Raw genomic sequence first — 18,340 nt, forward strand, 5'->3', positions numbered from 1 at the left:
ACCTCATTGCTCTCTCCAGCTTCCTGAGGAGGAGAAGTGGAGAGGGAGGTGCTGATCTCTTCTCCCTGCTATCCAGTGATAGGATGTGTGGGAATGGTTCAAAGTTGTGCCAGGGAAGGTTTAGACTGGACATTAGGAAGCACTTCTTTACCGAGAGAGTGGTCAAACACTAGAACAGGCTTCCTAGAGAGGTGGTCGATGCCCCAAGCCTGCCAGTGTTTAAGAGGCATTTGGACAATGCCCTTACCATGCTTTAACTTTTGGTCAGCCCTGAAGTGGTCAGGCAGTTGGGCTAGACAATCATTGTAGGTCCCTTCCAATTGAAAATATGCTATTCTATTCTACGATGGTGAGTATATAGAGACTGGTAACACATGAAAGAGTACTCTTAAATGGTACCTTAAATCAGTATACTAGTATAATCAATCAAATTATGGCTGTGATAAATAAAACTTTTAATTTTTCCTATAAACTGTGTTGTGGAAGTATTCCTGGCAAGAACCTGGTTAGCTCAGTTGGAGCTTACAGTTAACAGCAGCAAGTAAAAGACCTTTCAAATATCTTTTAATATGGGGAAGTGTGCTCACGGCTTACAGACCCCTTTTCCCATACACGCTTCGTATCTAGAGGAGACTAAGAGCCCTAAGCTATCTTGCCTGTTGGCAGGGAGCTGTAATGAGCAGTCTTCTCAAGTCTGTGCACATCTGATGTGTTAATACAACTGCTTGGACAACACGTGCAGCCACTTACCTTGTAAAGCTCCACACGGTGATCCCCTCCTCTGGCGAAAGTGATTCATGAAGAGAAGAGGAGAAAAAACACCACCAAACAAACAAATAAACAAAAAAAACACATGTGAACATTTAAGCTTCCAGAAACAGACTTTCCCAATTGCCTCAGGCTTCCAGTTTAACACAAACATGCCAAACATAAGAAACACCATAACTGCTTTGTCACAGGCTTCAAGGAGACAGCAAGGCTTTGCTGAGCTATGCAGGACAGTTTTGAAGTCAACTTCTCCCTACAAATCTCTTCTCACAGCAGGTAAAGACGAACTTTTCAACCCACCCTCCTATCTGCCTTTTCCAAAGCCTGTAATACATCCAAAACAGCCTGTCCCTGCTGGCTTTACAGACCCTGCGCTCCTGCCACCAGTGCTGCCCCAGGCAATAACCCCTGCTCTCCAAGGTGTGATGCTCTCAGCAGAACTCACCACGTTAACCCAAGCAGCTGGCCCTTGGATTTTCTCACCTGGCTCCAAGCACAGGGACAGAAAGGACATGTGCAAAAGACTGAGCAGAGAAAACCAGAGTTGAACACTGTAAGTAAGTCCAGGGGAAGAATCTGCTTTAATGTTTTTTTCATAAATTGAAATCTAAACAATAAAATGGAAAGGAGAGTGAATGTGCCATTACGTGCTTTAAAATATATCCACAACATGACATGGCTAATCCACACTCAAACTTTAATCTAGTATTGATGTAAGAGTAGATTTACTACTGCACTCATATGAAAACTCTAAAACATTCACACTATGACTGGTTTGGTCAGTGCAGCCTCTAAACCAAAATGCCACTTTCCAGACCTCTCTCTAAGAACACATGCACTTGCCAGCCAAAAGCTGTCAGCTCCAACTGTACTACAGAATACCTAATGCAGCCAAAAACACTCAGGGCAAAACACAAGCGGTTGCTTGTAAGTCATTTTGAATCATACAAGTCTGAAGAAGAAGACACTCTTGCTTGAAAAGTCACCCTTGACATGCACACCTTGGTGCCTTTTCATGCATTCCTCAAAGTGCAACAGAGGAATTTTTCCTAAGGGATCAAGTAAACTTCACATTTTTGCCTCAGCTCCAGACCACTCAGGCAAACCAGAAAGCCAAGGCAGTGCCTTTTACTTATGGTTAATGCAGCCTGCATCAATAAAGCAGCCCTTTGACAAGAGACTGAATATGCAGTGTAGAAACATACAGCAATATATATTAAAGCTGAAATGGCAAAGCCAATACACCTCCAGCTTCTCCAATACAGAGAGTAAAGCAAAATGTGAAATATGTAATCGATCCATAGCTCAGTACTTTATCTCAGTAGCACTTGGGGGAGCCAAGAAGTAAATCTAATCAATATGCATATAACAGAGATACTGGTCCCAAATTACCATCATTAAGCTGCACAACAGCTTCCATTAGTATCATTTGCTATGCCCAATAAAGGCAAGAAAACAAGCAAAGCAGTATTTGAAAAATAATGCAACAATTTGATTAAACCTTGTAATACATCAGCACAAAAAGACAAGGTCAGTTTCCAAAAACCCATCTGCTCGTGCATTTCCTGGCTCCCAGCATGCATCTTCCACACCATGCCCTTGTACCAAAAAAGAACACCACTAAGACAAGAATTTAGGTGAAAAAGGGCAACGTTCCTGTGATGTAAAGGCTAGCGAACCTGCACTACCAGCACAGCTAAAAGAGAGTTTCTTTGCTTTACATCATGGAACTTGTATTTCTGCAATGTTTCTGCTCTTGCAGAGTATCTATGAGCAGACATCAGCTTCAAAAGAACATGCACTGGCACTCAAAACTCAGAAAGGGGCTGATACTCTTTGTAAGATGCATATTAGTAAGGAAAAAGACCATGTTCTAACAAATGAACTAAAGCACTGTATCATGCAGAGATGTGGCAGTAAGAACATGATTCTGAGAAACATCCAGGAAGTTTCACACAGCGCTAGTGGCTTTTAGCATCCAGCAACAAAGTATAGAGAACCAACCTACTTCTTTAGCTGATACACATGGTCAACTATAAAATCACAAATTTTAGAAATGCTCCTGTTCCAGACAAATATCCTGCATATATGCAATTATGAAATAAGGCCAGCACGTTATCTTCTTCTTTCTTTCTGATTTTCCTTCCTCAGAATGTGTTAACTACTAAAATAAGCTCATGAAAGGAACTGGAAAGTTTATTTAATGCATGTAAATCACATATACAGAAGCACTAATACTATCCCATGTCTTAATTCAGAGACCACTATACTGAAAAGAAGTACTTCTCCCTACCTGATCTAGTAAGTGTCACAGCCTCCTGGCTTCTAGCAGAGGGTAAACTACAATATCAGATACTTCTGATAACAGCAATAAATCTATTCCCGCATTCAATAAATGGAGCAGCATCATTTATTAAAACATGCTTTCCTTTTAAAAGAAAGGAGAAGCACCAAACTGCTTTTAGATTTTATTTTGGTTTTAATCATAGAATCACAGAATAGTTTGGGTTGGAAGGGACCTTTAAAGGTCACTTAGTCCACCCACCCCCCCCGCAATGAGCAGGGACATCTTCCACTAGATCAGGTCGCTCAGAGCCCCGTCCAGCCTGACCTTGAATGTTTCCAGGGATGGGGCATCCACCACCTCTCTGGGCAACCTGTGCCAGTGTTTCACCACCCTCAGCGTCAAAAATTTCTTCCTTATATCTAGTCTATATCTACCCCCCTTTAGTTTAAAGCCATTCCCCCTTGGTCCTATCACTACACGCCCTACTAAAAAGTTTGTCCCCATCTTTCTTATCAATGTGTTGAAGCTGTGGCAAGCCAGGAAAACACAGCATGAAACAAAGCCATCACTGTCTTGTGCCTCACCTTGTTCCCGCATTGCCGTGCAAGTAAAGGATTACAGGATGGCTGGAACCCAAAGCATCTTCAAACCACAACTGATCCTTCCCTCGGGCATTCTTCCATAAGGCTGCAGGGACCGTGTGCCTGTATACAGAAGGAAGAAGTACATTGTCCTGTTGCTACTCAGTGTCGGCCACTCAAATTTTGAGTTTTTCTGATCAACTCATTAATTCAGGATTACACACCTCACACACACTCCTCATATAACTGTCATGATTAGCCGACAAATGGCCAAATTTAAAAGGCAGTGGCTAGGATTATTTCTACATTTTCACCTCCATCACCGTTGCCTTCAAAACTCAGGGCTGTCTAAGGCATCAAACTTCACAGGCAAACTCAAAGCACAATTACTGAACTTTCCACTGTTCTGGAGAAAGAATCTCAATTCCTCAGCTTTTATGGCAGTTAATTACCTCAACTAACATACTTACACACCATAAACAAGATTCACAGCTAGGTCAGCAGATACTCAGAATAATCAGTCAGCTGGTTTTGGAAAGAACGTTCGGTGAGCAAGAGGCATATCTGACTCCATAGTCAATCTGAGGAAAAAGAGGGGCTCAGGGTCTGATAAGATGATCATGTATTTTATTTTGAGACACCAGGTTCTTGAAGGTATAACATTGTAGCTGGAAAAGCTACAATCTAGAACAGCCAGGAATTTTTAACTCACAGCTGTTCTTCTGTAGATCATATAGCTGGGCAGTCTGTTAGAATTCAATGCTGGCAGAATGGAAAGAGAGGAATGACAGACCAAAGAGAAGGTAGGCATTTATATTGGATAATTACTCTAGAAGACAAACGCTGGAAGCGAGTACATGCCCACAACTATCTCAAATTGTTGAGAAGGGGGCTAGCTTACAGCCGTCAGAATTAACTTAAGTACTCACATGCCTTTCTCCTCGGAAGAAAGACAAACTCCATCTACCACACCTTCCTCCCAGATGCTCAGAGGACAAACCGACACAGGGGGAAACAACGTAAAAGGTCTACTTGCAGGCATGCAGCCAGCAGACACTGAGTTCTTGAGAAGGAAAAAAGCCCCAATAACTGTAGGACTCAACTTCTCCAACTGTTCTGCCTCAAGACTTTTGCAAGCTTATGAACAAAGCAGGCTGAGGATTTTGTTTCGGAAGTATACCAAACACAAGACCTTACACCGGCATTAAAGCAGGGCTCCACACTTTCATGAAAACCTATCTCATAAGTATCAAGACAAATGACATGGACTCTGAATTGCCACCACACGCTGGAAGTTCTGTTTTAGTAAAGACACACTTGTAAGGGGAACAAAATAAAAAATCTCCAGATTGCAATCTAAACTTACTCAACAGCTTAGCAAGTAGAATTTTAATTGTCCAAGTGTAGATACAAACCATTATTTATCAGCCTACCCTGGAAAGACTGAACTGCCAGCTTCTAAACATGTTCTTTACCAAAATTCACTTAAAGGGAAGGAACCATCTTTATGTAGCAGGATATCACTGTCCCGTTCAAAAGGTCATATATCCTCAAGTGAAGAGAAAAACCTCTACTGCATTAGTGGACACATACAAGTTACACACACATAACTGAAAACTCCAAGTCCTACAGCTTACAGATCTAACATCACTGGCTGTACTAAGGAACAGCCCCCTTCCCCCCACACCTGACATGGTGTCTAGCCTTTTTTGCAAGTTTTTGCTGCTCTTGCATATATCTTCAAACTGCAGGCACTTCTTTTTCTTTAAAGCTAGCAGGAACTTTTCTGTAGCTTTGAAACTTCTGGTGTTGAGACACAATAGAAAGTGATCATAAGAAACAGATGCAGAAGCCAGTTTGAGCTGGTGTAATAATGAAAGAAGCACTGAAAGCAGACCTTTTCAGACAGAGAACCAGTCATCTGAGCTGATCCTGGGTAACAAGAAGCTAAAATGAATTGCCCTTGCCTGGGACCAGAAAATCATCTTCGTGAGGAAGGAATGACACATGAGCTCTGACACTGTCACTTGTTTTGTTAAGAGAGTAAACTGCGTGTCCCGTTCTCACCCACTCTCCAAACCCTACATATGTTTTATACACAGAATATTCTTCCTCCTACTCTGAACACTTTGATCCTGTTTTCCTATCTTCCCCCACATTTATTTTGCAAAATAAAATATGAACCGCAGTTGAATGACAAAACTTCTAAATCCTTGGGTCTCATCTGATATGGAGGCATGATCTTCGTAGCAATGCAGACCTGTAACCTTTACGAGTCCAAATTATGAAGTTTCTCTGAATGCACAGTTTGTCCAATTGTGTTTCATGCATTACTGATCTGAGTTCAGATGAGCTCCAGAGATTTGCATACTTTTCAACATGAACTCGGTCACTTGGCAGAGGAAAACACAAACATCCACAAATCAGGGCAGGCAACAGTTGTCACATGCACAGCAAAAATACTGGATAGGCAACACTGAGAACAAAAAGAAGGATAAAGATGCACAGCACATACTGCACGGAACAGGCTTCCTTACCAGACTCCGATGGTTACATCCTCCTCTGGCTGCAGGTAATAATTACAGGTGTGGTTTAAACCTTGATCCTGTGGTCTTTTCAAGTCAATGAAATATGGGACCCTCACTGAAATACAAAAAAAGAAAAAAATAGAATATGAAACCTTTTAATTTTTAATCTTTGTTTCTTATCAAACTGCTTTACCAAGGCACTGGGAAGTTGTACAAACTGGTCCACTGTGCTGGGAAGACCTTATTCTTTTTGTGTGAAAGGATTTAATTTTTATCTTTGTTTTCTTATCAAACTGCTTTACCAAGGCACTGGGAAGTTGTACAAACTGGTCCACTGTGCTGGGAAGACCTTATTCTTTTTGTGTGAAAGGATGAACTGGCTACAGTTGTGACTAAAATATGAACATCAAAGAGAGCAAGACAAGAAGACACAAGCAACCATCAAAAAAACTGGGAGCAAGCTAAAATTGCTTGCTAAAAATTGCTTGCTAAATTGCTAAAAGCAAGCTCCCACCCCTCTTGGTGGGGGAGGCAGACAAAGCTTCCTATGATACACATTTAACCATTTCTGCCCAGTCTGCTTTGTAAATCCACCAGACACAAAATAGTCGCTTCTGCTGCATCAATGGGGTGAGTTAGCTGATTTGGCAAACCCTTTACTGTTTGCGTTGTAGCTGTAATGGAAGTTACTGATGGGACAAACCCCCTGGGACAAAGGGTGCATCCCAGAGATGTAACATGTTTCAGGATGACGTGGTTTCAGTCTCTATAATACAACAATCTAAAGGAGATACTGCATTATAGTAGCAGACACCACATTGCTCTTTTAAGATAAATTGTGTTAAACACTGTCCTCCTGAGCCTTTGAGGAGGATATGCAGTTCGTTAGCCCACGCTCCAAAGCCTAGCAAATAATTGCCATATCTTCCAGACACTGCAGCATTTAAAAGAGATCACGTTAGGCTGGAAACTTTATCTCTTCAGGAGGAGATCCCCGAAAACAAAATCATTACACCTCAATTCACTCTTCCAAATGTTTTATGTTCCCCAACTTATACAACACACAGTTGTTCGTTGCTTGTTATATTCAATGATTCGAACATGAGCAACATCAGGAAAGTCAAACATCAAACATTTTCAGCATTTTGTTTTACCTTGCTTGGTTCACAAGCTACATCTTATAGACACTGTACAATGTGCTAAATGAGGGGATGTGCTTAGTCTAAATGCTTCCTTTTCCATCACCAATGCTGTATGGCCTCTCTAGACAGCCTCTGACACACCTAATACCAAGAGAGATGCTATAGAGATCTAGTGACAGCATCGAGCAGTTTTAAGGACTCTCTTCTCCCAATGATTCAGGCTTTTTCCATAAACTTGAGCTCCACTCCAGCAGAACCAGGAAGTCTGTCTCCTTGGAATTTAGTGGCATAACAATTAACATACCAAAGTTTTCCTGCTATTGACACACAAAGAAGCATTGATAATATGACAGTCAAATCTCACTTCACTTACCCCCAAAAATCACTAAACATTCCACAAACATAAAAACCAAGGCAGACAACAACCGATGTTAACCTGACAAATCTGGCCCCTTAGACTGCAGATCTATACCTGTGCAAGTCTGTTTGCTCTTATGCAAAAGCACGTGGAAGAGTCCCAGACAAAGCATGCATGCCACCAGAGACCCGTTGGGTCACTGCGCTGTCACTGCAGAGCTCAGTGACGCTCTCACAAGGGTGGTAGATCCTCCAAGAGGACGGTAAGTTCTGTGGTTGAGGTCTGGACAGGCACACAAGTCACTTCTAGCAGTGTTCTGGGAAAATTACTCAACTTCTCTGTGCCTTGATTTTCCCATTCGCCAAATCTGTTACGACTTTCTTGACAAATTTTGTATTACAAAGATATGAACAGGAACATACCAATGTTAGTGATGGGGGCCAGGTAAGCATCTACCTCAAAGCAAGAGAAAAATATAGAAGTACAGGCAATTTTTATGTATGGCATTTATCACCGGAATGGTCCATCTATTCTACACACACAGACAAAGAGATCATCATATAGGCATACATCCCGTGGAGATTTAGCACATCAAGGGTTTTTTTCAGTTACATGTTTCAGAGCTATTTGGTATCACTCGCAACACATCACATGACAAAAATCACATGATTTGTTAATCATACTGATACACTAAATCTGATCTAGTTTGTATTTATGTTTCTAGAAATCTCAGTTTTCTGAAGACTTCCAGTGGAGACAACTTGAGATCTCTACCCATGTATCTTGTAACCTGGAATAAAAGCCTGTCCACAAGAACAAATCCAGACATTGGTTTGGTTGCTAACAGTGGAAGCATGGCTATCGATTCATCTTTAGCTATCTCGAGAAACAAATGGAAGCACTTTCTCCTGAAGCTCTGCGCTACTGTTTTGGAAGCAAATCCCAAACTACACAAAAGAAGGAGAAAACAATGGCTGAAGAGTAGTGATTTATACTCAGAAGGTTAAAAAAGCAATATGACAGGGCAAACCCTACACCACTCCTCTGAAGGAGAAATGTCACTCTCCAGTGGAAAATTACTCAAACATGCCAAGGTACTTCTAGTAAGTGTGTTAGAATGCACTTTGTATTAAGGTAAATAGTTTTTAATGGGAGTACTGTCACAAATAAAATCTGACTGCCATTATATAAAGCAGTAGGAACAACACTGCAGTGATATTAGTGCAAGTACTAGTGCAAGAAAGTGTTACAGAACAATTATTTCGGTCACTTGGGAATGAATAGAGGTAGGAACTTCAGGGACACCTAACAAAGCTCTGCAAGGGCAAATTAAAATCATCACTGAAAAAGCAAGGTGATGAAAATGGAAGTAACCTGCATTATTTATGTTACCCAGCTGTCAGTTCTGACAATCAAGGCAGAAAGAGCTGGCACGCACATGTACACACTTCACAGTGACCATGGATCCAAGGTATTAGAATATACAGAGCAGGCAATCAAAATGACGGAAGTTATATAAAAGCAACATATCTGTAGTTGGTCCTTCTAGCTTCTACAATCAAAGGAAGATATTTTTCAAAACTTCATCACAAAACACAAGTGAGGTTTAAAGACAAATTTAGATCGCAGAGAAGTATCTCTCATAGTGATGCTCCATCATTTTCCATCCTGTGGATGCTCAGGCCTCCCTGGGTGACCTGGGAGCTGAGCCAGCTTGCCAGACCCACTGTACCGCCAGTTCGACCAAATGCAAAGGCTAAACAGACACAAGGAAAGCATTCAGTCTGACTGCATGAACAGGCCTCTTCTTTCCCAACCAGAATATTCTCCTAAAATGCTTTCAGGTGAAGAGTCACTGCCTGAAAAACAATTCACTGGATTTAATTTCACTTGCGTTCTGTCTATTCATGCAACTTTGTTGAACCCTTCAGAAAAATGCATTCGACATATTGCACAGTTCCCCTGAAGATGACGCTTTCAGCTGAAAGTTGGCTTCAGTTTGGCCACTGTATTTATATAAAGACATACTACAAAGACCACCAGAGCCATAGAGAATGCTTTCCAAACCATAATTTGGAGAACTTACAACCTGTGAAAGTTCATATCCTTCACAAGCTGTACACGTGCAGGGTGAAAGTGAAGGCAGACAAATGAGAGATAAAGACACTCCTCCCCTTCACCCCTCACACATCCCAACAGACTGAGTCACTTACCAAAGTTCAGGAAGACCAGCTTTGCCTGAATAGCAGGGCAAAGTTTTACTAGAAATGGAATGGCTATGTACACTCCCAGCAACCAGATTATTAACTTCCGCAATCGAAACCATAATCCGTATCGCCTGTATAAAAGAAAAAAAAAAAAAAGGAAAAAAAAGAGAGAGAAAGACAGACCTGAATACAGCAGGAATTTTATGAAGCAATTTTCACAACGATCTGTGTGCTTGGTGTATTTGAAAACCTGGTCATTTACTCTTTAAACAAAACTAACTTTAAACATTTCATGTAGCCTCAATTGTTTGAGAGAAGCAGAAGTAACCGAACTGTCAGCTGATGATATGCAGCTTAGAAAAAGGGAATAGAAACTCCCCACTGATGACATTTTGAAACACTCTGTAACAAGAGCTTTTTTCTGCTGATTTAACAGATTTCAGGATCTCTAGAAATGCGTATCACACGTTTGTCTCCAAAAAGTAGCCTGACTGCACTTCCCATTTAAATCACTATCAGCAAGATTTTGTTCAGTTAGATTTTCACATATTTTGAGGGACTATGTGTAATGAGACTGATAAAATTACACAGGAACTCATGTACAGACTGGAGCAGACATTCTACCTTGTCCAGCTAAAAGGGTTCATACCTCTCAACGCCCTGGAAAGCAAATCTTTCTAAGTTATAAAACATTATGAAATTTCTTATCTGCAGCATCATTCTCTATGAGCGCAGAATGAGTTTGGAACAATTGCCCCAACACTTTATTACTATTTTCTCCTAAGTATTCTAACTGGGAAAAGTAAGCTACAAAAAACCCCAAACCAACACCACACACAAAAAATAAACCAACACAAAACCCAAACAACAACAACAAAAAAAACCCACAAAGGATCACACAGCAGCTAGTTAAGCAATTTTTCTTAAAATATACTTTATTGCCTCAGAATAATTACCACATACACACTCATATGTGTATATACATGCATGTACATATCCATAAAGGTGTACTTCTAATGATGTAGCTGATTAACATTTTATGGGCAGAAACACTGAGGCCCTCAACTATCATTGCAATCAAGAACTAAAATGCATGTAAACCTTCAGGCAACACAACTTCCTTTGCTTTCCAGCAGACAGTCTTGAGCAGGAACGACGTTGCACACCAGTGAGCAACCAGTTCTTGGTATCGGGAACTGCCAGCAGCTGAAAGCAGAGATCAGTTTTTCCAAGAGGTATGAAATTATTAGTCTCCCATTCGGTAATTTTAGGAGCTGACACACTGAACTTGCTCCACACTAGTGCTAAGAGGGTTTGAAAACTGTCAGCTAGTTGAAACTATTAAATAGAGAGCCTGAAGACCTCTTTTTTAAGTATTTCTACAAGAAATACGAGTGCATGGACAGAACTGGGATGGAAATAGTTTAATCATGCACCAAAATCTTCAAGATCTCAACAGCTTTTGTAGCCCTAGGCTAAAGCCAAGACTATCAGGAACAGTTTTTCAGCACAGGGAAAAAGGAGACACCTCAACCCCCCCACCCGGATAAGTTTTTGGCATGATTGCTAGGGTACTCACAGGGAATAGGCTATCCTCCTATTCGTCCAAAACCTGCCTCCATCACACTACTGCCTGCCTACCGCCTGTCTCCTCTCACCCAGGAACCATATTCTGGACTTCAGAAACATCTACCATCAAAATTGATGCACTTTTCTTGACAAGCTAAAGTAACTGCCATTTTCCAAGAGGGAAAAAAAAAAATATATTACTAAGACACTGCCAACCAGCTCTGGCTGCCACAAGCCTATGTCGAAAGGTTCAACAGATTTTAATACTTCCCATGGCAAACCTGACAATGAAGAGGTGAAGAAAGACAGCAAGTCTTCCAGTGACATTTCCATACCCCAAGCCCAGTTTCCTAAAGTATTAAGGAAAGCAGAAACAGCAAAGGACTGGCAGAGGAAACAGTACAAAACAGGGGCTTTAGAAGAACATTGGTGAGTACCAAAGCCTTAGACTGACCCACCTCTGCCCCATGGAGAGCAGCAAATAGAGGAGGAGGAGGCAGAGGTCCCAAGTGCACAAGCAGTAACAAGCAACACAGAAAGTCTGCCCACAGTTGTGGTCTTTGAGAGGGGCCCAGCAGACATACTCTAGAGCCAGGGCCTGCAGAGCAATCCACTGTGAAATGCTATAAGGTCAGCTAAATACACATGCAAACCCCACAACTTTGGGAAAAAACCACACAACATTTTGCTTGGACTAATCACAACTGATCACAGCTCTCTACTCTCAAATTAAAACCAGCTTTCCACAACCGCCCCCACATCAGCACCTATCGCCTATTTCCATCACTGGAACGGGTTTGTGAAAGAGGAGGGGAGGAGAGATGACTGAACGGTAGCCGATATTTAGTTGCTGAGCTATAATTTAGCTCTCTTCAATGAGAAAAGTGTGTCTTTTCGTTAAAACTTTTTGTCTCGTTTGGCTGGTTGCTCAGCATTAACACAACCTTGCAGTTTCCTCTCGCCTCACACTTGAGAGGTGACTGCCATCACCACCTTCCCACTGAGAACAGTAACACGGGTGAGCAACCAGGCAGGATGGGGCTTTCCAGCAAGCTGTCCCGCCTGGGGCCCAGATCCAGCTGCAGCCAAACAGAGCTCTCCTGGGCGACTTTTGCATACGACAGGATTTCAGACCTACAGAAAAAAACACTTGTTTAGAAAGGCACCAGAATCAGGTCTGAACTCCTCCAGGCACAGCCAGAGCACATCAAAACACAGGCTCTTCAGGTGTCTGGGTTGGAAAAGCACGTAGCATAACCTAGCCGTGAGCTGGAACCAGGAACAGAAAACGCTGAAGACGACATTGTCCAAGTAATGCTGTCAGAGCTCAGGAATGATTTTAGTTTCTCTTTTTTGGAGACTGAACTGAGACATCTCTTCCTTTGCTCTGGGACCCCACGCCAAATGCTAATCGGTAATGTGACATTTACACCTCATCTCCAGGGAGATGTCTACTTAAAATGCAACCAGGGCAAAGCCTCTATCCATCAACAAACAGCTTCTCTTCTCCTGATAAATCTAAGACAACGTGCTGAAATACACTGTAAAATTATCAGGTAAGTCTTTAGCGAGCAATTTAGCTAAATTAAACTGCTCTTGCTCTGCAGAAAAGCTGTCTCAGGAAATAAATGCCCTGCACAGGGAGCTTTTGGTGTGTTCAGGCAAAAGCAGCAGCAACATACTTTTCACCCCCTTTTCACCAAGAAACTCAGTCCATCTTAGTTGGAAAATACAAGTGAGTTAGAGAATAAGCAACTGCAAACTGAAGACATTGAAGAATATCATAAACGGATTTCTAGGAACAATAAAAGTAATGTCTAAACAAACAAACAAACCAACCCGCACCAACCCAAAACACCCAACCCCAAGTCACCCCAAAAATCAAAAAAAATCCCCATTGACATCACATTTTCTCCCTTCATTCACCAGTGGCTTTTGCCCAACTTCTGGGTTCCGTCCAAACACAGGCAAAATCTGAAGTAGTTTTTGCTTCATGCAGGTTTCTGAAGTGGATGTGAAAAATACATTCTCTCTCCAGACATACTTAAATCTGAAAGAAGAAAGTCTTTTCTGCGAGTGCGACATCAGAAACAGAAAATTTTCCTGGTAATTTACACCTGGACAAAGGTCCTATATTCACTCAGAACAAGCATATTTTGCATTTGGGCAGACAATAAGAGTATCTGGCCAGCGAGGAGGAGCTGGGGGTCCTCTCACGACAGCTCCTCCTGAGTGTGCTATCTTTACCAGCACTAAGGGAACTGCAGGCACGAACATCCATGGAAAACAACTGCCAAACTAAAATTTAACTACTGCAATGTCACACAACAGGGATTTCAACCTGTGGTCCACAATCACAGTGTGTCTGCAAAGAGCAAACGAGGCAAGCAAATTTACTACGGGCATCCTTCCATTCACAGTACCAGCGTTCCTCCCTCCTCTCCAGCAAACTCGGGAGGTTTCATGAACAGAGAGTGTCCAATGACCACACTACTGTGGCGCATTCTGCATACAGACTGAGATTAAAATAATTTCCCCCGGAGAGCACCTGAATTACTTCTGTGTCAGAAGTATGTCAGAAGAGTTTCAATTAGGATCTCCTTATCAGCTGTGCTACAAGGATGAAAGGGCAGGCCAAGGGTGAAACAAGAGACTGGCATCATCAGAGCTGCAGTTGAGCAAGAACAAAATTTATCAGAAACACACACACGCTGGGCTTGCAGTCCCAAAAGGACCTACAGACAAATGCATGTACAGCCCACGTGGCCTTTGTCATCTAGCAGAGGCAACGGTAAAACAAAATGCTCACAGACACCCAAGTACGAGACTACATTTGTTCAGCAAATGCTGTTTCTCTGGCTTCCTCTGGTGTCCCTCCAATCAAACTGGCAATCGTTTCCCAGCAGGAATTCAGAGCACGGGATGTGGAGAGCCAAGACCATTTTCATTCTTGGTCACACAAGGTACCTCCTGATTACCAGGTGACAAAAGTGGTAGAGGAAGAAATAAATAACATGAGTAATGGCGTAACAAGAACACGTTCCCCCACTTTTCTAACAGAAAATATTTAAAAAAACCCCAATACATTCCTCCCCACAGACAAGGATCAAGAGCGTAACAATCAGGAGGTAGATGAAGACATGGGCAAAGGATTCAAAAAAACCGAGGGTCAAAGGGAATTTAAAGGACTGGGATGCATTTCTTTGGGTAAACAGAATTGTACCCAAAACAACCTATTCTACAACCTGGAAAATGCAACTGAGCCCCAAGGCACACAGGGGCGTGCAGAAACAACACAGCAGCCCACACATCAAGTCACTGACAAGCATTCCAGCCTTCCTTGCTAGCCTTGCTTTAAACAAGAGATGGTTTCTAGCCCAGGTCGGATCTTCAAGAACATTCATCTTCCCTTCCTATAGGAATTCTGGACAGTGGTGTTGCACAGGGCTCCTCCTTCTTACAGGTCCTGAAGTGTGAAAGGATCACCCAATCTTTCTTCTCCCTCCACACAGTCCATGTGAGCCACCCAAGCTGATTAATCTTTTGTTTTATTTCACTTGTTCCCTGCCAAGAAAATAAAAAAGAAAAAGGAAAAAACCTATCGGTCTTCCAACTGTGTGAAAGCACATTCAGAGGGAGCCTCTCAGCTCCTGAATGGGAGTTCGCAGGCAGGCGGTGGGTCTCATCTCCACTCTGAAATGTTACCAGCAGCTTTGGGACAGCTTGTGCGGTGACACCCAACAAAGTAATTTTCCACTACAAGATTAGCATGGGTCTTTTTCTCCTCTGGTTTGCTGCAAAACCTGCTTTATGTGCAGCCAAATGCAAACTGAAAAGATGCTAGTGTCAAAGGGTTTGTCCCCTCCTGGTTTCTGTGCACGGTGAACGAAGCTGCGTAGGCACACAGGCAACCACGTGATTCTTTTATTTCGGGCCCAGCTATGCAGAATTCTCCTCAATGAAAAGTCTGCAGCCAAGCCTTAATTCTGCTTCACTGGAGGCACTGTCTAGAGAGCAGGGAGGTTGAATTATAGAAAATTCATCGAATCCTAGAAACCGATCATCCCCCGAAATTCATGAAATCCAGTGGGAACACAGCAGTATCTGCCAGAACTCTTAGCATCTCAGCAACTGATCCCTCCCTTTGGCATTAGGATCCTTTTTAACAGGATCAGTTCACTGCAAAACAACTCAAAAAGAAAAAAAATCAAAGGCCCCAAACTCATCTTGCTATTCTACGGATTAAGCGATCATCTAAAAAAAAAAATCATAAACCACAATCCTGGAAACAAGACACAAATGTAAAGGCATTACTCATTTTTTTTCCAAGCTTGTTTCATAAACAACCCCAAAAAATCACGGACATAAACTGCATGGGTATCTGCATCCTCAGAGACTTCTAGTTTCAACTAATTCCTAAAAATCTTTGCTCTTGGAAAGATCTGAAAAACAAGAAGAAAATTAGCTCTACCAGATTCCTTTGCCATCGCCCACAAAAAGTTCCTTAAAATCTTGAACCTTTGCTCTTTCTGAAGAAATATTCTAGTCTCTCCCTCAAAAACTAAACTACAGTATAGTATCAGCACTTCAGCACTTCTTGAAAAGAATGAAGATACTACATTGCAAAGAGCTGTGCAGAGCATATTTTTACAAGGGTAAAGGACTTAACGATTTTTCAAGCATCCAACAGCAGAATAAATTGTTACTGACACGTGCCATGTCTGTGAAGGACATGATTTACTTTTTGATGTTGCAAAAGACAACCTGATCTTTCAGCTATCGAGACGAGACAGAAAAGTTTGGGTATTTATTTATTCTTTGACAGCCTCTATAATTCAAGTACAAATCCATCTGCACATAAAACCAAGCATTAACAGTAAGAGTTGTTAGATCTGTTACCAGGAAGTATCAGTCATTTAATACAAGGTAAATTTCCATTCTGTGCCATCAAATGTACAGAAGATGCAACATGCAAATTCATACCTGATCCTACGGCTTTCATCACTGTAGCATCCAAAATGTTCATCATTCGACTTAAGAAAAACATGTGAAATCAGGGACTGTTTCAGTCATGTCATCGATACATGGACAGTAAGGAGGTTATAAGAGATCCCAAGAAGTCACCCAGTCCATTCCCTCATCCTACAAAGGACACACGCTACCTAAAACAGTTGTCTGCTTAATTCCTCCCACCATCTACTGGCAAAGTGCAACAGCCCACGCTTCATGAATGTCCCTCTGGCAATACAGAGCTGAGGTAGACAGACTAAAGTTTGCCAGGTTCACACAACAAATCAGACTAGCTGACTTCTCACTGAACAGTGATTTTTCCTAGAAAAAGAAAAAGGTACCAGAGTACTTCAAAAGCCAAATAAAGATTTAGCCAGTAGGCAGAAAGAGAAAAAGCTATCCAAACCTCAAAATCTGACTAAGCTACTAAATGGTCCTATTTACACCAATAAGAAAGTGGGAGAGGTAGTGAACAAAACACTAGGCTTCTTAAATATTGGCCTTAGAAAGCTAGGATGGAGCAAGGCATTCAAGCCTTCACCGGCAGAAACGGAGCCCAGGAAAAGCTACTCCCCTCCGTAGTTCCCACCAGCCTACTTAGTTTGACTGTACCCAGGAGCAAACAGTTAGGATGTTCTCCTAGTTCTCTTTTAATTAAAAGACAAATTAACAGGAATAATGGGCTTAGTAAGGCAGTGGAAAGGCAACTAATTTAAAGCCTACAGGTTTTCTCAAAAAAAGACAGAAAAGAAAGGCAAGCTAAGTTTTTGAGAATGTTTTCAAACATGCAAGCTCCACCTTCAGGTTCCTCAGAATATATATGACAGCTTATTTTTTAAACAGACACACCACCAACAGTCATGGAAAGTGAAGGTGTCCCAAGAGGCAAAAGCTCAAAAACCAGCATTGACAAGATGTCGTCAGTACACCCATAAAACCTTTCGAGTTAGCATGTGGCAGGAAATTCAAACTGTTCTAACCATAGAAAAACAGTGCCAGCTACTGAAATTCATTCTTTTCGTTGCTGCTATTATAGCAAAAAATGCTTTCTTCCTTTTTTTTTTTTTGCTGTTGTATGTTGTATTTCTAAAGCACAGCAGAAAGCTATCATAAGCACTAGCTTATTTCTCTGTTCATAGCAGTATCACAGAAAGACAGTGAAAGCTGCATACACAGCTCCAGAGAAGTACTGCATGTCAGCAAACAGAACCAGAATATTTTGGCTATACACTAACCAGCACTTTCAGCATCCCACCCCTTATTTTCCATTAACAATGTCCCATGTAACATCAATCAAATGCCTACTGATGCTGCCTTCAGTTAGGCCTACTGGATTTCTACCATCTTTAAAAAATTCCCCCACACCACCTTTCAGTCAGAGAAGTTTCCTAAGTTCATTTGACAAGCTCTAAATGTGTAGTTTATTACTGCATTTAAATGCAGTTTATCCCACTTTCCATTCACTTCCATACCTATGCAGGCTAAAGCTGGCAAACGTTAATGTGGCCACAAAAGAAAATTCATCGTAGGAAAGAATTGAATCTGTATCCGCATCATAGCGTATACATGCAAATATGTATAAAATCAGCTTTTCAGACTGATCGGTTTGTAGAGATGGTTAGCAGTTGTGGCAGAAAACCCTGTCCAAAGAAGGAGCCTCCAGGACCTTTTCTTTTGGCAGTGGCATCAGCTTACAGAGACTGTACAACTGCTGCCTTAGACACATTCTTAGAATCATAGAATCGTAGAATCATTAAGGTTGGAAAAGACCTCTAAGATCATCGAGTCCAACCATCGACCCAACACCACCACCCACTAAACCATGTCCCTAAGTGCCTCATCTACTCGTCTTTTAAATACCTCCAGGGATGGTGACTCAACCACTTCCCT

The 18,340-nt window shown here is 41.7% G+C and overlaps 1 protein-coding gene across 1 annotated transcript in view; it reads right to left on the minus strand.

Annotated features, from left to right (window-relative positions):
• Nucleotides 1-18,340, minus strand: part of ABHD12 (abhydrolase domain containing 12) — a 53,337-nt gene that overhangs the window by 17,377 nt on the left and 17,620 nt on the right. The window contains exons 2-5 of the mRNA XM_009272623.1: nt 9,878-10,002; nt 6,174-6,279; nt 3,640-3,759; nt 751-781 (exon numbers count right to left, since the gene is read on the minus strand). Coding sequence (XP_009270898.1) covers nt 751-781; nt 3,640-3,759; nt 6,174-6,279; nt 9,878-10,002 — 382 coding nt within the window. The remainder of the gene's footprint in view (nt 1-750; nt 782-3,639; nt 3,760-6,173; nt 6,280-9,877; nt 10,003-18,340) is intronic.

This window comes from Aptenodytes forsteri, unplaced genomic scaffold (assembly GCF_000699145.1).
Source record: "Aptenodytes forsteri isolate BGI_AS27 unplaced genomic scaffold, ASM69914v1 Scaffold238, whole genome shotgun sequence".
NCBI lineage: Eukaryota > Metazoa > Chordata > Aves > Sphenisciformes > Spheniscidae > Aptenodytes > Aptenodytes forsteri.